Source organism: Gekko japonicus, unplaced genomic scaffold (assembly GCF_001447785.1).
Source record: "Gekko japonicus isolate JY-2015 unplaced genomic scaffold, Gekko_japonicus_V1.1 scaffold1582, whole genome shotgun sequence".
In the NCBI taxonomy this organism is placed as follows: Eukaryota; Metazoa; Chordata; class Lepidosauria; order Squamata; family Gekkonidae; genus Gekko; species Gekko japonicus.
Window position 1 is genome coordinate 156,979 of NW_015172052.1, and position 26,807 is coordinate 183,785.

General features: G+C 44.7%; 1 protein-coding gene across 1 annotated transcript in view; it reads right to left on the bottom strand.

Annotated features, from left to right (window-relative positions):
• Positions 1 to 26,807, bottom strand: part of PLPPR4 (phospholipid phosphatase related 4) — a 61,465-nt gene that overhangs the window by 27,227 nt on the left and 7,431 nt on the right. Inside the window, exon 3 of the mRNA XM_015420740.1 lies at positions 6,188 to 6,373. Coding sequence (XP_015276226.1) covers positions 6,188 to 6,373 — 186 coding nt within the window. The remainder of the gene's footprint in view (positions 1 to 6,187; positions 6,374 to 26,807) is intronic.

A 26,807-nucleotide genomic window follows, 5' to 3' on the forward strand; every position in this document is an offset into this window, starting at 1 on the left:
GCTCTACATTCTGTTTTTCACATGAGTTTGTTGAAGAAAGATCCTGGTCCGTCTCCCTGGAGACCGTCAGTTACTCCTCCTCCACCTGTCATTTTGGAGGGGGATGAACATTTTGAGATCGCTGATATCCTTGATTGTAAATTGAAACGTGGTAAACTCTGGTACCTTGTTGAATGGGTTGATTTCGGTCCCCAGCACCGCGAATGGGTGGAAGAAGGGGATATTCGGGCCCCTTACCTGATCCGTAGTTTCCACAAGAGGTTCCCGGACAAACCGGGAGGTCTCCCGCCCAGCCCGGGAGATCTCCCGCCCGACCCGGGAGGTGTGTTTTAAGATGTATTTTAGGAGGGGCAGTATGTCAGCAAGCTGCCATTATGTTTTGTGTGACCTCTGTGTACATATCCTTACCCTGCTGCACCCGGCAATCAAAAAATTGCCAACCAGATACTTTGCAAGCAATTAAAAAAGCAACGTTGATGGAATTTGTCAAAAAACTAAATATCTGTCAGCAAGCTGCCATTCTGTTTTGTGTGACCTCTGTGTACATATCCTCACCCTGCTGCACCCGGCTTGTTTCTACCATCCTGCTCCTGTGCTGGAATGCATAAGATGACTACTGGAGGTTGTGTGGGGGAGAAGATGCTGTAATGCTTGCCTATTGCTTATCTCATGAGAACTGCACCTGTGTTTTGTCTTATGTTCTGCCTGGTTCCCATGGACTGGGCGCGCAACCGTTTCATTAGCCCGCCAGCGGGAATGTTATTCATTGGATATGTATCTGTTTGAATTTCCTTTATTATGCTTGACCTACCTGTGTATCCCCAGTTCTAACAAAGAACGTGTTTGAGTATGTCTTCAACGCTTTGAAATAAATTTTGCTTTTCTTGAAAACGTGGATTTATTCTCGATGCTTGGGGATCCAACAATATCTTTCTCAGATATCTGTGTACCAAATGCATTTATCAAAAATATACCTGTACAAATAAAGTTGCCTTTCTGTTTGCCTGTCCTAATTGTTTACTTGTGAATCAGGGGCTTTGATGATAATGTATACTTGGTGGGCAGTGATGGATTAAGCTTAAGGCCCACTGCTCTAGATCATATAAAATTGCCTTATTTAAAACATTTATAAGCCTGCCTTCCTCCCAGCTAACTGGGACCCAAGGCAGAGAACAGCAGTACAAACAGTACAAAAAACATAATTCTAAAAACAAAATAAATAAATAAATAAATAAAACGGTTACCTGGAAAAAACTTTAACATTCAAGGCACTCACAAATCAATCATCTTATTTATTTAATATATTTCTATGCTACCTCTTGAAAGTCCTGCATGAGGTAGTTTACAATTAAAACCATGTCACAATATTAAAAACAAGCCAATAAAGGCGAGCAGTTGGGCATTGTGGTATATTGGTATTATTGCTCTAAGAAGAACTCTCAGAGGCTCTCTAGGAAGGAAATGCTCAGGTCTTGTGACCATAACTGGAGGAGGAGTTATAGTTACTAGGGCCTAGTTTTGGCTGTTGACCACTACTGCCTCCAGCACTAAAGACATAAGAGACACAAGCAGCACAAAAACTATCTATAAAACAAAAGCAAACTATTAAAAAGCTGGTAAGAATAAATCCTAATTAAAAGCCTCAGTAAAAGGATGTGTTTTGGCCTGGCACCTGAAAGAAATTAAGCTCCAGGCAAGCCTCAAGGGAGAAGGGGTGTTCCAAAGGCAAGGTGCCACCACCAAAAATGCTGTCTCTAGTTGCCACCTGCCTCACCTCTGAAGATGGGAGAGCAGGGCTTGAGAGGTAGGTCTTAACTGGTGGACTGGATAGCATACAGTCCTTTAGGTACTCTGGACCCAAGCCATTAGTGCCTTAAAGGCAAAAACCAGCACCTTAAGTTTTTCCCAGAAACAGATGGGTTACCAGTACAGATATTTCAGCACAGTTATGATCCCTGGAACCAACCCCTGTCAGTAACCTGGCCACTGCATTTTGGATCAACTGAAGCTTCTGTACTGTTTTAAAAGCAGTAATCTACCTCAGATGTGATCAGAGCATGGGTCACTGTTGCCAGATCATACTTTTCAAAGAACAGCTGTAGCTGGTGAACCAGCCAGAGCTGATAAAAGGCCCTATGTGCCATGGAGGATATCTGAGCCTCCAACCATAGACCAGGATCCAGTAGCCCACCTAGCTATGAACCTGCTCCTTTGATGGGAGAGCAACCCCCTCCATGACAGGCTGACTCCACAGTTCTCTGAGCAGCACTGACCAATGACACCTCTGCCTTGTCTGGATTAAGTTTCAGATTATTATCCATACCATTACCTTCTTCAGACACCTATTCAGGGCTTCCACAGACTCACCTGGCTTAACTGTTAAGGAGAAACAGAGCTGGGTATCATCCACATATTGGTGACACATCACTCCATATCCCCAGATGACCCCTCCCAGTGGCTTCATGTAGATGTTAAATAGCACAGGGGGCAAGATGGAACCCTATGAGACCCTAAAGCATATATGCCTTGGGGTTGGGCAGCAGTCCCACAGCACCACATTTTGGATCAGTTGGTCAAGTAAGAGCAGAACCAGTGAAGGACGGTGCCCCCCCCCCCACTCGCAACACAGCCAGCCCCTCCAGGATACCATGGCTGATGGTCCTGAAAGCTACTGAGAGGTCTATGAAAATCAATTGGGACTCACTCCCCCATCACTCTCCCAGTGAAGGTCATCAGTCAGGGCAACCAAGGCCATTTCCATCCCCAAACCAGGCCTGAATTCAGATTGAAATGGGTCTAAAGAATCTACCAAAAGCTTTTCTGAAAATATGTTGTCGAAGGCTTTCATGGCTGGAGTTCATTAGTTGCTGTAGATTTTCCGGGTTGTGTGGCCATGGTCTTGGCATTGTAGAACCTGATGTTTCACCAGTAGCTGTGACTGGCATCCTCAGAGGTATAACACCGAAAGATGGAGTACTCTCTGTGTCAAGGCTTTTCTGAAAGGTTATGTTTTAAAAGCTCTGTAGCTGCTTGTTTTAGAAGCCTTGAGAAATTGCCCTGTAGTTATGTTCCTGGAAACTCTGATCAAAATACTCACAAAAACTTCAGAGGCTTCCCAGGTGTTTCTTGAAAGTTCAGAAAATCCCAGTCATCATGAACCAAGCTATTAAAACTCAGGAGAAAAGTACTCACAGTCCCTTCTCTTTTCCTGAGGAGATCTTTCCCTCAATTCCCTTGTGAAGCCCTCCTGCTCCTTATACCTTTTCCCCAAACTAACCTTCCTAACCTTCCTACATACATGATATGCTTTCCCTAGGTATGTCGGTGCACTGGGTTGAGAGGCATGGTCTGGGAGTTCTGTGCTTCCCAAGTACACAGGGGCCCTATTTGGCCTGGGACCACGGTATGCCGGAAGAAGAGTCATTAGCCTTTCCATTGTACTGCTGGACTACATACTGCATTTCCCTAGTGGGCGAAATGGTGGCTCCCAAGAGCCATTTCAGGTTCAAAAAATGGTGTGTTGGGGGGAGGCCAAACCCCCTCTCTCCTCATCTGAATCAGGACCTTGAGTGTCTAGGAAGTATGAACTCCCAGTTTACATCTGTCAACCCAATCTGGGAACAATATCAGAAAAAATGTATCAGATAGTTAGATTCAGGTGAGTAGCCATGTTGGTCTGAACCAGCAGGACATAAGCTTTTGGGTATAAGCTTTTGTGTGCCCACACACTTCTTCACACACTAAAGCATCCAGAATAAAACTTTGTTGGTCTTAAAGGCGCCACTGGACTCAGACTTTTTTCTGCTTCATATAGTGTGAGACCTCTGTGGTGTGGAGGGATGCAAAATAGAAGACCTGCTGCTCAGGCCTCCATAAGGCCCACAGAAGGTTTTCCACTGGAAGGCTTCTGGGGAATGTAATTTACCAAGGCAAATTAAGGATGGCAAATTTGAGGGAAGGGAAAAAGAGGTGGGGGCAACTTGGATGGGCAGAAATTATTTATGAGCTGAGCCACGATTTAAAAGTTTGACATGGCCTTTAAAAAGCTCTGAATTGGGTGTTGTGTGGAGTAGCTTCTTGTAAAAAGAAAATGTCAAAATCTTGCAACATCACAACATCTGCAGACTTATTCATGTGTCTAAACATGAATCTAGTGTCTGGTCCTATTAGCAGGGCTCATTTCGAGCTGGAGCCCCTGCCCCCTGTCTGGCCCTGCCTCTTCCCGAGCGGCCCCTCAACTTGCCGTGGGACCGGCTCCTGCGGCTCTTGGCGTCTCCCCTGTCTGCTCACCAGCCGGTCCTGCCTCCTTGCTTCCTGCCACCTGCACCCCTCTGGGCCCCCACGGCCTGTGCTGCAGCTGGGCTCAGGCACGCCCCTGGCAGCTGCCCTCCCATCACCATAGCTGGAGTGCTCCGTCCGCGCTGCTCAGGTTGGGCTTCCCTCTGGTGTCACAGCTTCCTCTCCAGTGGGCTTGCTGCAGCTGTTCGCCAAGAGGGATCATTCGTCTGGGGGGGGGTCTGGTCTCACCCGCCAGGCCAATGGGCAAAGAAGTTTTGTTGGTGGGGGGATGGAAGTCGTGGCTTCCTCTGAGCCCGGGTGCCTCTCTCTGGTGGGTGCAGCAGCAGGAGAGCCCTCCCAGTGCTGCTGTGGCTGCCAGCCAGTCCCCCTCCCTCCTTCTTTGGCTGCCAGGGGCTCCTGTGCAGCCCCTTTGGCAGGGCATAGCAGTCTGGTCAGGGGAGGGGGGAGCCCTGTGGCGCGCTGGGCTGCCACTGCTCACCCATTGACCCTCTTTGGGGGTGTGGCTTGGGTGCAAATCCTGATGGGCTGCTCTGCCACAGCAGGAAGACTCTTGGGAGCGGAGCAGTTGGGCCAGCAACAGGGACATGGTGGTCAAGCTAAAAACGGGAGGCACCTCTGGGGCGTAGCTGCCTCCTGTCTCATGTGTGGGGGGGCTTGGCCGCAGGAGCCCCCTTGCTGAAAACGGGGAGCTGCTGCACCTCAACTTGGGGTGGAGGGCTCTTCTCAGACTTTTGCGGGTGCCTTCGCCTTTCTCCCGACCCCTGAGCAGGCAGGCAGGCAGGCAGGCAGGCAGGCAGGCAGGCAGGCAGGCAGGCAGGCAGGCAGGCAGGCAGGCAGGCAGGCAGGCAGGCAGGCAGGCAGGCAGGCAGGCAGGCAGGCAGGCAGGCAGGCAGGCAGGCAGGCAGGCAGGCAGGCAGGCAGGCAGGCAGGCAGGCAGGCAGGCAGGCAGGCAGGCAGGCAGGCAGGCAGGCAGGCAGGCAGGCAGGCAGGCAGGCAGGCAGGCAGGCAGGCAGGCAGGCAGGCAGGCAGGCAGGCAGGCAGGCAGGCAGGCAGGCAGGCAGGCAGGCAGGCAGGCAGGCAGGCAGGCAGGCAGGCAGGCAGGCAGGCAGGCAGGCAGGCAGGCAGGCAGGCAGGCAGGCAGGCAGGCAGGCAGGCAGGCAGGCAGGCAGGCAGGCAGGCAGGCAGGCAGGCAGGCAGGCAGGCAGGCAGGCAGGCAGAGAGAAGAAACCTAACAGTACAGCTTGCATTCCTTATTAGTGAAAGGGAGCAAGAGTCCAGCAGGAGAAGCAGATGTTTATTTAAAATTCACTGAAGTAACTGCAGGAAACTTATTTGTGCAGGGGAAACAGGAACATTTTTCTTTTCTGCCCTCCCAAAATTTGAGGTTATTTGTGGATGTGGCATTTGACGCCACCACCCTCAGACTTCTCTGCTGCCTTTGTTAATTGGAATGGTCACAATGGGTCCCTGTAATTTAGTGGGTCTAGAATGCACAATTCTTCTAAATTGGCACAGAAGCAAGTGCCCAAGGTCAGTCATTCTTGAATCTATTGATTCTAATGACTTCTATATTTTTTGGGGATGGATTTAAGATTGCTGTGTAGGGCAAGCATCTTTAACCAACAGTAATGCTGTGAGCTCCATACTTTATGTGGCAAATTACCAGTGTCTCATTACCAGTGCTGATATCTCTACTCCTACTACCCTACTACCTACTCAGGGGGTGTGGCATATGCAAATAAATTATGCTAATGAGTTATGCTAATGAGCTCCTGAACCTCTTTTTCTACGAAACGACCCCTGCCTATGAGGATCTGCAGAGCCTATTCTGAAAGTAAAATCATAACAAGGAAATAACAGAGAAGAAGTACCAGATTCCTTCACTTACCGTAATGGCAGGTGCAGCAAAAGCCAAACTGAGCAGCATCAAGAAAGGAACAGCCTCTTGTGAAGGCTCAATGTAGGGCATACTCAGGCTCCTGTCGTAGCAGCTGAATCCAGAGTGAACGGGCTTGAAGACATCCGTAAGCTCAAGGAAATAGAGGCTAACGACAGAAGACGCCAGTATGGGCAACTGGGGAGAGAGAACATAGAGAAGTGGTTGAAAGGAATACATAAATCATGGGTCTGGTCTGCAACATAATCTAATCCTGACGTCATAATGAAGTCTACAATTGAAATACAAAAAAGTCCAACTGATGTACATAAAGAAGCAGTTAAGCATATTCCTGCCTTACAGTAAGGCAGATCCTGGACCCATCTGGCTCAACATCTTCTGCTCTGAGGGGCAGTGGCTCTCCACCATCTCAAATGCAGAAAAGTTTTTGCCAACACATGCTGCCTAAGGAACTTTAGCTCAAAAGGTCAAGGACCAGACCCAGGACTTTCTGCACACTATGCATCTATATCTATATATATCAATATATCTATACCTATCTATCTCTGTCTATATTCTATATTCTGTCTATATTCTACTACTAAGCCCATCAACGTGAACAAATTTCCTGTCAAAAACACATGGACACATGAAGCTGCTTTACACTATTGAGGTCAAGGTCAATATTGCCTACTTTGGCTGGCAGCAGCTCTCCAGGGTCTCAGTTTGAGGTTTTTCACACTAATCATGACCTGAGTGGTTTGATTAATGTTACATAACACCCAGTGTGAAAATTTAAGAATTTATTCAGAGTTTTTCCAAAGTGCTTGACGAATTAAACACACATTACCCATGCAACATTTGTAATGCAGACCAACATTATTCTCCTCACTTTAAGTGTTATTTCCATATCCCACAGGAAGATCTAAGGCTAAGAATTACTTGTTTACTTAAAGCCACTGTGTAGTTTACAGCTGAAGAAAGGCATGAATAAAGGTCCTCCTGGTTCTTAGATAAGGCGCAACACTCACTTGAACACTTTATTTACTTTGTGGAAGATCACTATCAAAGGAGACATTTCAGAAACACATAGCTTTTTGGCATCACAAACATTCTGAGCACCAAAAGAATAGCAAAAGAGTCAGAGAAATTCCTACAAGTAAGGTGATAAAGGTTACAACTGAGGGTGGATAAATAAGATGTGCTAGAGAAATGTCACTATGTGTGTTAAGTGCCATCAAGTCGCTTCTGACATGGTGACTCTATGAATTAATGACCTCCAAAATGTCCTATCGTTAACAACCTTGCTGAGGTCTTGCCAACTGAGGGCCCTGGCTTCCTTGACTGAGTCACTCCATCTCATGTTGGGTCTTTTCCTGCTGCCTTCAACTTATCATCGTTTCCAGTGAGTCTTATCTTATCATAATTTCACTGAAATCCAGACCAAACATTCCTTACTGATATTTCAGATCAGCTCCCAGTTGTCTTTCAAACCCTCTTAGGCAAAATTCAGAAGTCATGCAAATCCTGCCGCTGTCACTCCTCTTACTGAAATTCTTCTGACTTGCTTTAAAATGCCTAAATATTGTGCCTGAAAGCAACTCCTCTATATTTGCCTTGAATTTCATATTAGTCAAAATCTGGTGGAAGGAAATCTAATAAAAACCCTGTATCTGACAAAGTGTTCTTGCACACAAAAGCTTATGTCCAGAATTAAACTTTGTTGGTCTTAAAAGTGCCACTGAACTTAAAACTTTTTTTCTGTTGCTTCAGACCAACACAGCTACCCTAATAAAAACCCAGTTCCTGTTTTGGGCTACAGTTCTAATAATATTTTCCTGGAAGCAAGCACCAGTGAATAAAATGGGATTTACTTCTGACTAGTCATCCTTAGCAATGCTCCCTTTGTCCACATCAGTACTAAATTAACAGTATATCTATAATGTCATTTTCCCCTTCTTCCTCTTCTGTTGCTAGAATTTTAATTATATCAACTTAACTGGTTTCTATTTGCTTGTTTCTGCTGCTGTTTCATCTTTTAGTTACACAATTTGTAATGATGGTTGGGGACTATTATATAGCTATTAATAGCAATCTTTTTTATTCCTTGAAAGCCCATTCACTAAAGTATTTGGAATCTGATCAATGCACATCATGTGTGGTTCACAATGTTTATTGCAGCTTGAGCCTATGAATGAGATCAAGAGAGCAATCTTAAAAGCAGAGTTTCACCCTTCCTAGTCCATTGAAGTTAGTGGGCTCAGAAGGGTATAGCTCTGCTTAGGATGGCTCTGCAAGAGGGTCTGTGGCTCCGATCATACACAGAAGTTGCCGCGGGATACTCATGGATGCCGGGCGGATTTAATGGGCACGATCACACCAGCACATCTGGCAAGTGTTGCACACTCGTTGGCAAGCCATCGCATCCCGCCGAAGAGCCATAGTTCAAAGCTACTGCAGAAACACCAGTATTATCCGCTTGTGACGGGCCACAGATGGACGTCCTCCGTCTGATCACTCCAGCACCGCATGAAGCACGCCGGAATTGTGCGCCGACAAAATGCTAGCCCCGATTCCCTGCCGTCACGTCTGATCGCGTTCGGCCGGGTCACAACTGCGGCGGAGCGAAAAGCCACACCTCCCCCCCCCGTGTTCTCTGGCCAGTGTGACCGGGACCAGGGACTGGAAGCACAAGCTGAATACACACAAAGTGTACCACAGTGAGGAACAAGTCAAAGAAGAAAAGAAGACTAGGTTTTTATACCTTGCTTTTCTCTACCTTAAGGAGTCTCAAAGTGGCTTACAATCACCTTTCTCTTCCTCTCTCCACAACAGTCACCTTGTGATGTAGGTGGGACTGAGAGAGTTCTGACTGTGATTGGCCCAAGGTCACCCAGCTGGCATCATGTGGAGGAATGGGAAATTAAACTTGGCTCTCCAGATTAGAGTCTGCTACTCTTAGCCACTACACCATGCTGCAGTAGAAAAGAGCAAGAGTCCAGTTGCACCTTAAAGACTAACAAATATGTGGCAGGGCATGAGCTTTTGTGAGTCACTGCTCACTTCTTCAGATATAAGCTTTTATGAATTTGACTCACAAAAGCTCATGCCCTGCCACATATTTGTTAGTCTTTAAGGTGCAACTGGACTCTTGCTCTTTTCTACAGCCACAGACAGACTCACACGGCTACCCATCTTCATCTATCACTATGCTGCAGAGTCCTGGAGGAATCTTCTCTATCACGAAATGCTTTTGCTTTGCCATCATGCTGCTTTTTTCAGCATGAATGCAATGAACGGAAGAAGGTGTGGCACCTTGCTCTCTAGACATGCATATGAGCAAAGTCCTTTTAAAAAATAGCAAAATAGTGGCTATGTATGGGCTTGCAAGCCAGCTCTAGTAGTTTCGTGTCCCAAACTAACAGTTAAAGACTTCTACAGGAGAGGACAGTGGGACTTATGTCCAAGTAAATGTACATACAGCTTAGTTTGACAATCCTATTCCAGGCCTGCAGAGTTTTCACTTTATTTGAATCACTGCAATTATACATGATTGTGAGATCAGTTTAAGCAAGACTCCACGTATGAAACACCCCATTGATGCATGGTTACAAACAGTGGCAACAACCAGGTTGCCACCTCTACCTATGCAATATTCATGGGAAAATTCAGTCATGGCTCAATTCTTATATCATCATTACAGCATGGTGACATGGTCCCATGCTCCACTGGCAAACTGTGAAATGGAGGCAAATTGTAGGGTGGATGAATGTAACAGGGCTGTAAGGTGACCAAAACTCATATATTTTTAATATGTTTGCCTTAAAGTTACTTCATTTATTTCATAATTTTAATATACTTTTCATTTGCATAGAACTGAAAAAAGTATCAAGCTTCCAACTGCGTTGTCCCTGACCCCACCATTTCTGCATTTACTGCCGGTCTACTAGAGCAGTTCACCAGATACTACCCAGTTGGGAATAGTCTTCCCCAACTTATAGGGTAACCTCCCCCATTTAGTGTCATCAGCCTGCTGAGAGATGCAACACTGGTACAGGAAACAACCATAGCATGTATTTATTTATTTATGCATCTCTTTGCTGCTTTTTTGGTCCTCTGGGGGCCCTCAGAATGGTTTAAACTAAAAAATACATTAAGCACTATAATACATTCACACTATACAATACATTAAATTTGAGTTAAACAATAACAAAATTAATCACAAGGGTAATGTAATATTCAGCCATTCATCACTGTGGTGTTGATCTACCTGACTCATACTAATTCCAACCTCTCTCTTCCCTTAAAAATAAAATAAACCTTCAAACTGATCTTAGACTGCAAGACTAATTTTCATTAAAGCTCAAAGATATTCAATGACAGAAATGAAATGCTTTTCTAGGATTGCATTACAGCACACAGCATTCCATGATCCAGTCATATACTTAGAAAAGCAATTAACATTGCACAACATTAGAATATAACTGTCTGGGAACATCTACCACATTCATGGGGCAAATACACTTGCCAGCAATTATATAGTTTTTTTTAAAGGCCTGGCGACTCTCTCTTGTACCCTTCAGAGATTCCCCTCCCCATTCTAAATGGGTGCGAGAGACAAGTTTCCATTCTCCAAAGTATATGTGGGGAATGCAGGGAATTCAAGGGAAGGTTTGGATCTCAGTGCACTTTGTGGTGGGTTTTAGAAAGTGGTGGAGATCGGGTTTTCATGTTCCCACTGGGAGTGGGAGACCTCCAATTTGCCACAAACCCTTCCTAACACTCATTCATCTGGGCAGCAGGAGAAAAATGGGGGGGTGGGTGGGAAAAGCAACTGCTGGCATCCTGACATGCTGGTGTCGCTTCTGGCACAACCAAAAGTTACATCATGTCATCAAGAACACTCTGGCATTCAGCCAAAATGACACCATTATGTTGCTAGCAAGTGCCCAAGTGGTGAGCCTCCTAGTGATTGCCAGACTCATTCTGGCAACCCTAAGTGGAGAAGTCTCTCAAGTGAAAGACTGATCTATACTATACTCTCCTCCAAGTTTTCTTCAAGTGTCAGAAAACTAGGAGGGAGGACAGGAGGAGTCAGTGGCAATCCCAAATAATGACTAGCTACTAAGCCAAAAATTGTGTCCCCCTATGCTTATACAACTCTGAAACTAAGAATTGTGCACAAGAATGAGGGTGGCAATCTTCCAGTTACTTTGTCCCTACACTATAGAATTTCTTCAAATTGTGTATTTAAAAATGTACTCTGGTTCTAAATTTGCTGGAGCTAAAATAAGAATAAAAACAATTAAAAATAGGTCAATCAAAACAATAAAAAATAGAAAATTCCTTCACACCAAAATCTCCCTTTCTAGGATTCTGGAAGCTCTTAGGAGCTCAAGCAGGCCAATTTTTTTCATCTGTTTCTGGCTTTTCCTTTAACTGACTCTCAGTAGCTGTCAACAATCTAAACTTCTTGGTGCATACTCAGTCCTTATCAGGTCATTTTTGGATGGTTTTTTCCTTTGGCTACTTTGAACAACATCTCTGTATATCTGTGCAGGTGCGGGGACAAATGGCGATGGCGGCAAGCCCTGCCCCAAGCTCCCCACCCCCAAGCTCCTTCTATTTAGAGTCACACCGCTCCTACAGTGCGACTTTAGAGATAGGGGGTTTAAACTTTAAACCCCTTATCTCGTCGCTTCCCTCCCCCCAGCCCGCCTTGGCAGGCAGGCTGGGAAAGGGAAATGGAGGCTTTTGAAGATGCTCCCCCTTCTGACATCACTTCTGGTGATGTCAGGGGGCGTGGCATAAACCAATGAGCTATTATACTAATAGCTTATTAGATATGCTAATGAGCTTCTGCAGCTTTTTTTCTACGAAATGACCCCTGTATCTGTGTAATCCTGCAAGAATGCAGAACCCCCTGTTTTGTCTGCTTTTGTGATTGTCACAAGCCAGGCACTCAATTGATACTAGAGGGAATGATTACATTGCAATTCTGCATGCAGGGGGGGAAAGTAAGCAAACGTTAACATTTGATAAATTCCAAGTCATCATTATGCAACAATTAAATTAAAACAATTTGTTTTAAAACACCGTTTCCAGGTATTAATCCTGGTATTAAAATACACTTTTTTAAAATGGAAGGAAAAACATATGAATTGGATATGGTGACTCATTCCTTTTGTGTCTTCCTTCAAAGAAGATTTCTTCCAATAGAGACTGATTTTTTCTGATACAGAAAGGCTTCCACTGATGGAGAAAAGTCTGCCTTTGTTGAAGAAAATCTTTCTTTGTTGGAGGAAGACTTGCTCAAATGCAGTCATAGGATCCAATGTAGTAGAAGGGAGTCAGTTGATTCAACACATATACAGTCCACAGTCCAAAAGCTATAAGTGGCTATTTGAGCTAATGCATATTTATCAAGTGTGCTGCTTTGGGCAGCAGCAGCGTTGCAATTACAACTGTAAACTTCAAACACCTTTAACATGTCAAACATAATTAGCTGGCATAATGTGAACTGGATTAATTTGCAAAGCAGAAATTCTCTTTCTGGTTCCAAACTAGAATTAAAACAAACAACCATATAAATATGTATATACACCACAGAATGAATGGTTTGTATCCAACCACTCTGCTTAGGCAGCTAGAGACCTTCCTCTATCCCAAAATGCCTTCTTTTGATGGAAGAGGTTCTTTTATAAAAACAACAGCTTATTCCACCAAAGGAATGCTCCTTGGGCCAGAGAAAGGGGTGGAACCAATCACAAAATGGCTGCCACAGGAATGAGACCTGCCACAAAATGCTAAGGTCTGTATCTGTTTCCAACTGAATGTCCCTGCAAGCACAAAGGTGATGCCTCCTGAACTCTTCCAAAGAACCTTCTACTCCAATGAAGTGAAGGAAAAGCAGGATTGGCTCTTTGTGGACAAAGCAACTGGGCACTGGCTAACACATCAGTGGGCACTATGGCACCACAGGTACTGTGCTAGGGTTGGGATCACAGCTTTATGAGAGGAATAGTTCATCTACAGAGATTGTTACCGAAGGATGACAACTAGCACAATTGGCTTTTATTAAAAGTTTGAATAAATCCATACAAGATAGGTCAATCAATGACTCTGAAACTAAGAGAGTCATCTCCATATTTAAAATCAACACAATAGGAGATGACTATCCCCTCCTGTCCTCTTTGCAACTTTTACTGCCTAATCTCTCTGGCCACTGTGGAGACAAGAGTGCTGGGCTATGAAGAATTTTGGTCTGAGCCAGCAAGGCAATTTATGTCCAGAAGCTGAATGAGATCAAACAGCATGTACTCTGTCTCTGTTGATCTTCAAGGGCTGGGCAAAAAGAGCACAGCTGGGCATTGCCCTGCACGCACTTTCTCTTCTTGTCCTTGAAACACAGAAGAGAGTATATGTATTTAGCTGTTCCCCTCCAGGAAAGGAACACACAAGCTCAGAGAATCTAGGCTCTGGCTGCACATCCCAGCCAATGTTCATGGACGGAAGACAACTTTTAGGAAACAACACACGCTTACAAAAGATACTTCTGACAGTAGTGATCAACTTTTGACTATGCATGGCAACTCCCAAATTTCTTGAATCTAACTGGAGGTGGTTCTCTACTCACAAAAGTATAATGTTCACCATCTGTGCCCCTCTGACCATTTGTATCACCAGGTAGCACAAAAGCCATGCCTGCAAGCAATGCTCCTTCTAAGCTGTGGAGTCTTGTGAGCAATAATTCTACTTTGTGAGCTACTGGCATTAAAGTTGCGAGTGAGTGATTTGGCTACTGCAAAAATTAGTTCGCTCTGGAGCCATCCTTCCTGAGCAAAGACAAAAAAGTGTGAGCCAGGGGCTAAATAACTGTGAGCTAGCTCACACTAACTCAGCTTAGAGGGAACACTGCATATGAGCTTTTATGATGTGTATTTTAGTATCCTAATATGTTTGACAGTCAAATTTACCATGTCTGAAGGTGTCAGATGTCAGCCAATCATCCAGCCTGATTGGTTTATGCTGAATAGGCATGAACACCTGCCAAACAGGTTTATATTAGATTTTTGCAAAACTGCGCATGCACAAAGATGCCAACTGCAACCAATCAGCAGCCTGTCACTAGGGAGTATTTAGACAAATGCCAAAGAATAGGATTTTATTAAAGCAAAGCTTTTATTGATAACTGATTTAATTGTTTACTTATAAAACTGCCTGCTGAGCACAGCAGTTACACAGTAAGATGTGGGGAGCAGAACTGAATCAGGTTAGGTAAGAATGCAATGCACAAAAAGCCAATTGTGCTGTATGGCATGGTTAAGAAGGAACACAATGGAGCAATATACCAAACAACCATGAATGGGTCAACAAACAGCTGAACAGATAATCAAATGTCAACTCCCTATTTGCGACTAGTGAACAGATAAGCCTGATGGTAAATTTTGAATCCAAAAAAGGAATATCATAGAATCATAGAATGTTAGAGTTGGAAGGGACCTTGCAGGTCATCTAGTCCAACCCCCTGCACTCTGCAGGAGCATAGCTGAAAGATAGCCCTACATACCTATAACATACCCGAAAGATGGTCGTCCAGCCTCTGCTTGAAAACGTCCAGCGAAGGAGCATCCACCATCTCCCGAGGCAGACTGTTCCACTGCTCAACCACTCTTACAGTTAGGAAGTTTCTCCTGATATTTAGCCGGTAACAACTCCCTTGTAATTTCCACTCATTAGATCTAGTCTTGCAATCCAGAGCAAGAGAGAATAGATCTACTCCATCTTCTACATGACAGCCCTTCAAATGCTTGAAGACTGCAATCATGTCCCCTCTAAGCCTTCTCTTTCCCAGGCTAAATATACCCAACTCTTTCAGCCTTTCCTCATAAGATTTGGATTCCAACCGTCTCACCATCTTGGTTGCACTCTTCTGGACCCGCTTGAGCTTGTCAACATCCTTCCTAAAATGTGGTGCTCAAAACTGGACACAGTACTCCAGGTGAGGCCTGACCATAGCAGAATAGAGCGGAACTACCACTTCCCTTGATCTGGACACAATGCTTCTGTTAATGCATTCTAAGATTGCATTAGCTTTCTTCACAGCCACTCATGTTTAGCTTGTGATCAACCAGAACACCTAGATCCCTTTCACATGTGCTGCTGTCAAGCCACGTCCCTCCCATTCTATATCTGTGCCTTTGATTTTTTTGTACCTAAGTGTAGGACTTTGCATTTATCTCTATTGAAATTCATTTTATTTGTCTCAACCCACTGTTCCAGCCTATCTAGATCATTTTGAATCCTGACTCTGTCTTCTTCAGAATCACCAATCCCACCTATGGCTGCATGCTGAGAGAAATGTGATAAAGAATATCTATGCACAGTGATCCCAGGTCACAGAGAGGCTCCAAACTGGGGGACCCCCTCCCATTGGGGACTGGTAACTCTAAAGTGGAGAAATTTTCAGCTTTCTATGTACACTTCTTTACAGTCTATTTTAAGAAAATATTGTACCACAGCAACTTTAAAAAAACTATGAAGCTAAGCCAAAGAAAGCCTGGAAGGTGGGTGATTCAACAACAATACAGTGCACACACTCCTCTTCAAATGCTATGGGGTGAGGGAGGAGCTCTGCATGTAAGCATCCCACCTGCTTTTTAGACAAGGAATGAATCCTTTCCCTTCCTGCAGCCTCCAGCTCCTTGAATCTCCCAGTGTACAACTATTCAGTAAACAGCCACCAGCCTAATCTCCCTTATAAATAAAAGCCGAATGGTGGTGGCACTTCTCTAGAACATTCCACACGCTTCAAAATCAGTTGGCTCTCTGATCTGTCATTCAGAGGGTCTCCCTATCCACTGGCTGCTTTGCCTGAGTCCTGCCTCCAACATTCTAAACAGTTTGCTCTTCCTCTCCCCCCCACAGCCAGTCAGAACACAGAGGTTATTTGTATATGCAGCCTCATTGGCCTTTGCCTCGGAACACAGAGGTCGTTTGCATATGCGACTTGATTGGCTTTTGCCTTTAACATTCTAAACAGTTTGCTCTTCTGAGGCAAAATGTGTTCAACCTCCAGGTGAGGGCTGGAGATCACTCAGAATTACAACTGCTTTCCAGATGGCAGAGATCAGTTCCCCTGGAGAAAATGGTGGACTCTGTATCCTTATATGCTGCTGAGGTGGCCCCCATATGACAACCAATGTAATGTAGAAGTCAGTGCTTCAGAGCACGGGAGAGGCTGCAGGTGTGTGGAGGGTGGAAAGCTGAAGAGTGAGGGGGAAATAAAGGTAGGTTGATGATTGGATGGGAAGGAGATAGGGCTGCCAACTCCAGTTGGGAAATTCCTGGAGATGTGAGGGATGGAGCCTGGAGAGGGTGAGGTTTCAGGAGGCGTGGGACCTCGGACAGGTACAAAGCCATAGACTCCACCCTGCAAACCAACTGGCACCTATCCAGAGCCTCTTTCTAGAGGCCGTTGTATTTATTTCCACAACAGGCCTTTTTCCTAGTAGAACAATAAATCTACAGAGGTGCATGTTAGACAAAAGCTACTTAATAACAACAACCAGGGGTCATTTCCTGCAGGAGCACACAGGAGCGGAGCTCCGGCAGTAAAGAGCCCAGGGGGCGGGCACATGCAACAAGCCCCACCCCCTGCTCCCAGCAGCCCTCAGTCAGAGCAAGAAGCAGCCAGGTAAGTTGCAGAGCTCCCCTCAGTCCCCCAGTCCAAAACAGTCCAGTGGCACCTTTAAGGCCAAGTTTTATTCAGGTACAAGCTCTCCCTCCTCTGCGAGGACAGATCTGCATGTTCCCCCCCCCCAATAGCTAGCAATCCAAAAACAGTCCAGTGGAGCCTGAGCGGTGGGTGTTGCCTTCTGACACACTTCCTGTGATTTCAGGGGGTGTGGCATATGCAAATGAGTTATGCTAATGAGTTATGCTAATGAGCTCCTGCACCACTTTTTCTACAAAATGACCCCTGACAACAACTATCACTACTGTTGTCTATTTAGTCTGGAGAGGTTAATCTTTCAAGTGAAAACATTCAGCAGCTGCAAGCCCATCCCTCAACTTAAAAAGGATTCACTTGAACAGCCGAAGTTCCAGTTGAACCAGCGAATATGAGAAATTCTTATACACCCCTAATTAGATCTGCAGCGACAACCCTACACCTTGATGGGTTTTACTTTTATTCAACACAGAGCTCTCTTTCTTTGTCTTTCTCACGCTCCAGAACTGCCAAGTGCTCTTTCCATGGACACATATCTACCCTCTCCCATCAGCTGCAAGAGTATTACCTTCTCTAATGTCAGATTAGTACGTTGTTCAACAGAGATGGGTCTATTGTCAGAAGACTACATATTAACTATTCATTCCCACTGATGAAACACTGGACTATTTAGTAGTAATCCACCCAAAGAGGGGGTAAGATAGTGGCTGCAACTACATTTTATTATGAAAGAAAAATAAGTAACCATGAACAGGGAAAAATCAGTGACAAATTTTGCTCTGTAGTTCAGTTTGTGCCCATCTCTACTTACAGATTGATGTCAGTAGAAGGCATGAAAAGTAAATAGATTCACCACTAGGCAATCCACACTAAGAATGTTCTAAATGTCCTCCTTCCTCCCACTGTTTGTTCAATGTGGTGATTGTAAATCTCAAGTTGAAGATGATGGTCTGTATCCTACCACTACACTCAGCAAAGTTAGAAGGCTTCCTCCAGCCTAAGGAGCCTCCCTCTAATGCATTTAAGGATGTCAAACTCTGGTGAATGAAGTGGTATGATACATTCTGATATTTTAATGGTCAAAGAAGCACTGGATTCTAAAATAATTCACAAGAAAAATGGCAAGGAAATGGGCTGGACATCATTCCGACTAAAACATCCCTCCTTGTAGACTGCAGAAGTAAAAGCCAAACCAGATGCTATGAGAGGAAAATGGTGATTCCAGTTCTAATTTTTCCTCAGAGCACTACTAATTTGGGGATTCAGAATGCATCTGCACTGAAGAAGGCGTGGGTGGTAAGTTTTAACTGTTCCCCATACCCACTGCTTAGGGATATCAACTCTGGGCTGGAAAATTCCTGGAGATTGGGGGGTGGAGTCTGGGGAGGGGAGGTACCTCAGCAGAGCATAATGTCATAGTGTCCAGCCTCCAAAGCAGCCATTATCTCCAGGGAAACTAGGGAACCAGTGGGAGGGTTGTGGGCAGGGACATGGGGAGCGATGATGTTGGCTGCAGCACTATACCGCTTCAGATGAAAACCTCATGTTTTTAGTAGAAGTGATGTAGCACCACAAGCAACTTTGCCAGTTTTTAATTTTTCTTCTCCCGCCATCACTCAGAGCAGTAGCTGACAATGGGTGTTGGGGGCAGGGGATGCCCTCTCCCCACCAGGGGTATGGCAGCCCTAAGGGTAATTGATCTCCGTAGTCTGGAAATCAGTTGCAATTCTGGGAGAACTCTAGAGCTTGGCAATGCTACCACTGCTTCTCCTCAGCAAATTCCACTCCCACAGGATAGTTTTGAATTTATTTTCTTAGCCAGGATTCAGATCCTGATCTCATCTGGAGGGGTGTGTGTGTGCTCAAGGAACATCAGCTTGCCCCGAACATGCCATGCGGCCACTTTTCCTTAGCTTGACTAAGATCTGACTGAGGAAATTAATTAGAAACTGTACCTAGGGGAGGAAGGAATTTGCCAAGAAAACTGGAATATGACGGAAGAGTTTGTTCAGCTAGATTCGAGTCCAGTAGCACCTCAGAGACCAACAAAATTTTCAGGGAATGAGTTTTCAAGAGTCAAAGCTCCCTTCATCAAATATATTCCATAGCTCAGTCTCCTGGATACACAGATGGATGCGCACAGAAAACCTTGCTGCTCCATTCAGCTACCAATTGTGCTTTTTCTCAGGACACTTTCTCCCTCGCTCAGCTTTCTCTCCAAGCCTCCTTTTCCCCTGTTAATGATGATTCTCCAGGCAGGTTAGTGCCTTGGAGACTTAGGCCCTTCAGAGGGGAAATTTCAAATGCAGCTGGATAATAGAACTCACAATGCAATCCTAAATTGTGTTATAACTGTTTAGGATTGCACTGTTAATCCATGTTTATTCACTTTGCCAACATTCACATAAGAAGGGCCTCACACAAATCACTCTTACGGTCAAAAGCAGTTCATAACCCACCCACTATAATACTTTTCTCCTCATAGAGAGAGATTCCTCCTTCAGAGTTCCATTTATATCCCAGGAGACAGCCATGATCTAGCCATGACCATGTAGGTTCTGCCTCAGCTTTTATTTTCTTTCAAAGGGGAAAACAATGCAAAATTGAAAAAGAGAAAGGGAGTGAGACCTGTTAAAATTTGTTTCAAAGTACAATTTAGGGGATGTATTGATGTGGCTAGACAGAGGGAGGGGACTGAAAATTGAGAAGATAGAAAGGGGGTGAGGTTTGTAAAAGACATTAAGGCTGTGGTCACACACACTAAATAATCCACTTTCAATCCACTTTTTCTGCACTTTCCAAATGGATTTTACTGTGTGCACTGTCAAAATCCAGTGGGAAAGTGCATTGAAAGTGGATTGTAGGTGGATTATTTAGTGTGTGTGACTGCAGCCATAATGTTCTAGAGCAGAGATGTCAAACATGTGGCCGGGGGCTGGATCAGGCCCCCAGAGAGCTTCCATCAGGCCCGCAGTGGAACTGCCCATCTCCTGCTTCCAGTTCTGCTGCTGCTGCATCATAGCTTGCTTCGCCAGACTCTCTTAATCACTCAGCCATTTCATATTTTAACCTGGGTCCTAGACTCAGAACTCTGAGCATGAGATTTCTGTGGTGAATGTCAATAAATCAAAAGTAGGTTTGCAGCTTACAGAGCTAATGTTTTAAGCATTACATTTTATGACACACATGGCCCAGCCCAACAAGATCTCATTTATGTCAGATCCAGCCCTGATAACAAATGAGTTCAACACCCCTGTTCTAGAGCATAAAAAAATCCGGGATGCAGCTAGGCAGAAGGGGGTGGGGGAACCAAACATACTTATTCAAGAATAAGGAAAAGGTGCTTGGCTCTCCACAGACTTCCCTCCCTACTTATTACATCCAAACAACAGGATGTGTTTTTTGTGATGTCTGAATGCAGTCACTGGCATGATGTCAAGAACGGGTCAGAGACTGAGAAGGAGGGTGCAGGGGTTTTTTGGTAAAGATTTAAAGGTCTGATCTTGAATCTACCCCTGGTGAACTTGAACAAAAGCGGAATATTTTAAAAGTACTCATTGTGAATTCTGTTTTGAAGGGAGGGAGAATCTCCCACTAACTACAACACTATTAGTAACACAAATCAATCAGCTACTTTTTAAGGCAGATCTGATACATAGGTCCATTTAATTGTTTTAATAGCTATTCTATGCGTAGAATAAGTGTGCAAGTAAGAATTGCAAGTACTCCTAAGGAATAATCATATGTAGCCTAAATTAAGGGGGAAGGCAATTCCCCTCCTTAAATATAATCTCTGAACTTGGATAGTGTCTATGTATGTGAACTAACAATAAATAAGATTCTACAGGAAGTTTCTAGAAATTCCTGGTAGGATCCAGTCTAGCTATGTCCAGAGGATATTTTTGTGCAGGTTAATCAGCTAGGGATAAGGTGCAACTATTCTTGGGAATGATGTTCTCTGTGCATGTTCAGAGGCACTCTACCAGAACTATAATGCATCAAACATATCAGTTATTGTTTGGGGACTGAAACCCATATCTACTCAAAAACTGACATAGGGATGGATTTTAAGCTGTCTATACTGCTGAAAAAAAGTCCTAGAAAAATGCAAGCAGAAAGTTACAACAAAAATAGGAAGAGCTGTCACACATAACAAAGAGCTACAACATTCAGATTTTGTTCTGAAATTTCCCTGTACCCCATGCTAAGCATGGTAGAATAAATGGAACATTATTTCAACCTGATTCTGGGAACACAAGGGTTACACATACAATTTTCCCCCATCCTGTATTGCAGAAAAAGAAATAATAATAATAATAATCCCTGTCCTTGCAACACATGAGGGCTAAATCCCAGCCCATCTGGAGCAGACTTCTGCATAAATCAGACCCTCCCCCCACATTCTAACACAGCATAATGCAATAAGAACAAAATATGTCCTTTTTTATGACAATGTACCATCAAAACAGTGCATGCTTCCTTAATGCTCTATGGTTAGAACAACCTTTAAAAAAACTCTCAATTATCTTTCTTGATAATATCAAAACACAGTCAGTGTACTTTACTCTGCATACAGATGTATAACCTGCATCTAACATTAGTAGGATGTGCATAAATCAATGAGATACACTTTCAGTGGTTAGCTATTGAGCAGAGGGATAGCATTGCATACAGAGGAGGCTTTTTCTTTTCTTAAAGAAGTATCAAAGAGGCCACATTTATTTTTTAAAAGGTGACACAGTTCTGTTACTGTAATGGACAATCTGGTAGCATTTCAGTGTTTCTGTGCACAGTGGCTAAATGGTGATGGGGAAGCTAATAATTCATACAATGGATTGCACAAACCATGGTATTTCTCTTAGTGGTATGAATTATATATTTTCATTATTTGTAATATTTCTCTACATCTGTAAATATATTTATGGCCCTTAACTGGTGCTCACAGTCTATATCACAAACTTGAAATTTGTTTAATAGCCATTTTCCCCATTTTAAATGTAGTTCTGGGTAGGGATGGGCACAAATCAAAAAAACGTGGCTCGTGTCAGTTTGTGGCCAAACCATGAACAGAACTACAAACTGAACTGAACAAGGAGCTTCGTTCATGAACCAAACCATTGCATGGTCCTGTAAATCCCATAGAAAGGGACCACAGTCCCTTTATACAGGGTTTGCAGAAAACCTGGAAAAAACAGCTGAGCGGCAGGGAGCAGCCTGCTTCCCACCATTCAGCTGTTTCAGGCTGTTTTGTGCAGTTCCTTTAACCTTTAAAGGGAGTGTACAAGAAGGCCCAAAAAACAACTGAGTGGCAGAGAGGTGCTCCCCGCCGCTCAGCTGTTTTGCTTTTTTGTTAAAGGAACTGCACAAGAAACCCTGAAAAAAAGCTGAGTGCAGGAGATGTGTTCCTGAAAAACAGCTGAGTGGCAGAGAGACATTCCTCACTACACAGCTGTTTTGCTTTCTTGTGTAGTCCCTTTAAAGAGACTGCACAAGAAAGCCCAAAAAACAGCTGAGCAGTGGGGAAGTGTTCCCTGCTGCTCAGCTGTTTTTGCAGCTTTCCTGGGGAACAGAAAGCAGGAGTTTAAAGGGACCTGGAGTCCCTTTAAACCCCTGATTTCTGCTCTATCCACGAACTGCTTCAAAAGCTCATGGAAGTTCATGACAGTAGACCCATCATGAACTTCAGTTCACAAAGCACAATCAGGGCAAAATTGATGGTGAATTTCATGGTTCGGTTTATTCCTATCCCTTTTCCCGGGAGCTGGAGGCTTTTATAGAATTCTCAAGATCCTTACCAAACTACAGTTCCCAGAATCACTTTGAAGGAAGCATAAGCTTATATTTTAAGCAGAGATGCGGCCTACGACACTTCCAGATCTGCAATATACACAGTAAGAGAGAGACAGATACATAATAAGAGGGAGATGTTTGAGTCCAGTGGCACCTTTAAGACCAACAAAGTTTTATTCAAAGTGTGCACTTGCTTAACATATGAAAGCTTACCCTTTGAATAAAGCTTTGTTGGTCTTATAGGTGCCACTGGACTCAAACTTTGTTCTGCTAATTCAGACCAATATTGATACCCAGATGAATAATAAGAAAGAGACATCTGGACCCTAATATAAAGTTTATAGTCATTGTCTACTCTAGCACTAGGTTAGATGCACTTCAGTCTCAGTTATTTAAGTGCAAACCTCCAGCAAGGGTGTGTTCACACGGACGTTTAGTGCGGGATTCGCTGCTGATTCCTCGCGCATTAAAGGTTCCTGTCTATATAGGCAAACCCGCCTCCCGCACCGAAGCCGGCAGAGTCCCGTGGTTTCTGCTCTTTTATCCGCGTTTTTTTGACACCCGTTGGAACAGGTGTTTTCCGACATCTCGCGCTTTGTATCCGCGGTTTTGTTATCTGGACAGCAATCCGCCGTGACCGCGCTACCCTCCCCCCGTTGGGTTTTTTTTTGTGTTTCCGGTTTTAGCTATGCGCTTGTGCAAACAGGCGCTAGCTTTTATTTTGGTCTTTTAGATCCCACCGAGGCCGCCGTCTGTGCCCAGCTGTCAAACGAGCAAAAAAACCTGCTGAGCACAGGCAGAGCCGGGAACTTTGTTGGGAGGGAGCGAGCAAGTACAAAGCCGCTCCCGGGTGTGTGCGCCGGCCGGCCAGCTAGCCAGTCAGAGCCGCTCTCGCTCGCTCTCCCAACTCGTTCTACCCACACCGCCTCCCCACCTGGGCCGGTCCCTTCTCCGCATGGCAGCTGCACATACACAGACCCGCTCCCTCGCCTGCTGCTTCTCCCTCGCTTATCAGTGCAAGACGCCGCGGGAGAGAAAAGGAGACGGGCTGGGAAGGGAAGCCGCCGCCGCCAGGCAGGGGACGAAGCCCGGGCAGTGCCTCTTGCCCGAAGGGGAGTGAAAAGTTAGGCGACAGGGTTCGCGCCTCCTAAACCTCTCGCCCACTCCGAGGAGGGTCTGGCACTCCCGGCTCCTGTGCTTGGGTTTGGGGGGGGGGGTTTGCTGCCAGCGGGTAGGAGAAAGGACAGCGAAGGTTTGTATGTACGCCTGAGTGCATGGGAAGACGAGCGCATGCCCAGATTAAAAAAAAAACCAAAAAAACCCACCCCGCCTGTGTGAACAGTACTTCGCGCGAGGGAAGCGGAAGACAGAGGGACCGTCTGACCACCTCCAAGCGATATAAAATGTTGCGGATATAAGAATTGCGGGAAAACTAGCGCAGTAAGAGGTCCATGTGACCAGACCCCAAATGTCACTGATGCTGAATTGGATCCTAAATCCTCAAGACAGATCCATGATGGCAACAGGTCTTCAGCTGAGTTGATTTTTCAAAACTCTTATATGTCGATTCTGATTTCACCCAGGAAATCCTTACAAGATTTGAGCAGGGATCCACCAGGGAAAACTCATGAAAGGGAAGCTCACTAGGAACCACAAATAATCGCTTGGCTACCATGCCAAGCCATTATTGGTGGTTCCTAGTGAGCTTCCGTTCCATGCATTTTCCTTGGCGCTTGCAGAGGACGGGTGGTGGTGGTGATCCTTTGGACACTGAAGCAGACACAAGCAGAGCAGGAGAGTCATGCTGCTCTGTTCTGGAACTGCCAGCTCAATAGTCCTACTTCTGCTTTCACATGGCCATCATAGGATTGAGGCATGGTGTGCCGCATGGGCTTATAGAAGATTTGGCTTGGATGTGTGTACATTCCACATGGAATCCACCAAAAATGTCATCATTAGGAGTCACTCCAGGGAGCTTGTTCCAGTACTGGCTGCCTCTAGAAAAGAGTGGGGTCCTCCCCATAATTATAGCAGAGTCAGTGCCTCTTCCTTGCTGTGGCTCAGTAGCTTGACTAATTACAGGAGAGATGGGCTACTATCAAGGGAAGAAACAGGAGAGAGATGGATGCTGACTTTAAAAGAGCCAGGTAGATGTTAAAACACAGATTCCAAGGTGTTGTACGGTTTCTTGGGACACCATCTGAAAACCAATAAGCTTTGGGAATACTGAAGCAATTGAAGGTCATTGCAGATATCTGCACAGCAGGTGACTAGTTCTGGAGCCATCACATCTTCAATGGGTTAGAGTCCTAAAATAGGACAGAGCTTGCAATGGATACACTTTGGACTCCTTGAAACCCTTACTGTATGAATATGTAGCAGCTGCAGAATATCCTTTCCCAAAAGGAAGTTGGTGGCCTGAATCCACAATTAGATCCATGTAATGAATATGACTCCTTTGTACAGTAATCCTGTAATCATTTCAGCTGTAAAAGCTGCATAGTGTCAAAGGGGTTTTGTCTTCCAAGCTGTCAGTGCTCTTTGTTCAGGAATGTGCATTGAACAATTCTGTGCCTTCCCTTTGAATTCACTCTGAGCCTTCTTGACAGACCCATGTGAGTGGTGACACCGGATGATTATGCTACCAAATCCCCTAACATGTACTATCCTGGGACAACCTCACTGTTAAAAGCCTTAAGTGAAACCAGGACATAATTTACTCACAAAGATACTGAGAGCCAGCCCATCTGTCTATCAGTGAAGGAACCCCCCCACCCCAAATACAGCAGCAGAGATCTCAAGAGTTCATAGACAATGGAATATAAAAATAGTTGTGACCAGACCATTAGGCCAGACCAAAGGTCCATTTAGTCCAACAACCTTTTCCCCCTCAATGGCCAAGCAGATGCCTCCAGGAAGTCCACTAACAGGGCATGAAAGTAATAGTCTAACTTGCTGTGTCTTTCTCCCCAGCAGGTATTGTTCAGAGGTAGTTATTTCAAGCCATCATATTTAACTGACAGATCTATCCTCCATGCATCTGCAGAGTTCCCTTATAAAGCCATCAAATATAGTACCCATCAGCATATCTTTTTGTCAATAAATTGTTTGAATTAATATGTCATGTGACCACAGACTTTCTTTTGTTTCTCCTAAACCTACTGCCCAATTTCACTGCACTCTAAATACAGGATCTACAGATAAAGTAGGATTTCCACAGGTTTTGAACTTATCCACACATTTTTCCAGTGATCCATAGCTTTGGCATGGAGCACCCTAGAACTCTCAGACCCTAAGGCCACAGGTGTCCAAACCTGGATCCTCCATTGAAACAAAATATTTCCATGAGTCTCTCACTAAGCTGCTCAGGATGGAATAACAAGGTGAGTGCCATCAGTGTGGGTCAGGCTTAGGTGCCAGATGTCTCCAGTGGCAGAGCTGTCTCTTACTTTGCAAAGTCTTTTCAAAAGAGGCCGCACAAGTGCAGTGGCTCTTTGCTTTTCTGTGTCTATTGTACCTTCCATCTTTCTTCAACTTCCATACCTTCTTGCCTTCCTCCCAGTCCCATTCCAGGGAGAGATGGACTGTCATCATGCTTCTCCTGCTTGGTTTGGCTTCATGTACATGCATGCAAACACCCCTAATGGTTCACAGGTTACTGTTGTTGGGAAGTAGGATTTAGGGGGAAATGGAAAGGGAACGTGAAGGGGAAGGAGAAAGGGTGTGTTTGCCACACTCCCTCTCAGATTACATCTGATTTGTTGGTGCTGATGGTGGGAAATGGAATATGAGGAGTGGGAGAGAAAGGGCACTGACAAACACCCCAATTAGAGTTCACAACTGTTAACCTTAACACAGTCAGTGCTCATTCTAGTGCTGCACAGGATAACTATGGCTGGTCAGCTGTTTAGGATCACTTTAATAGTCAGCCTGTCTTATCTGTTTTAAAGGACTGTGTCAACAGTTGTCTTAATATTAAAATAGTTACAAATGCAAGTCTAGGTTTTTTCACAGGTATGCGTGAAAAAAGGGGGGGTTCTTACATTTGCATACATTACAGTTACATCCAATAATAAACTTCCTTTTTATGTATAACATTTTAAAGGGGTT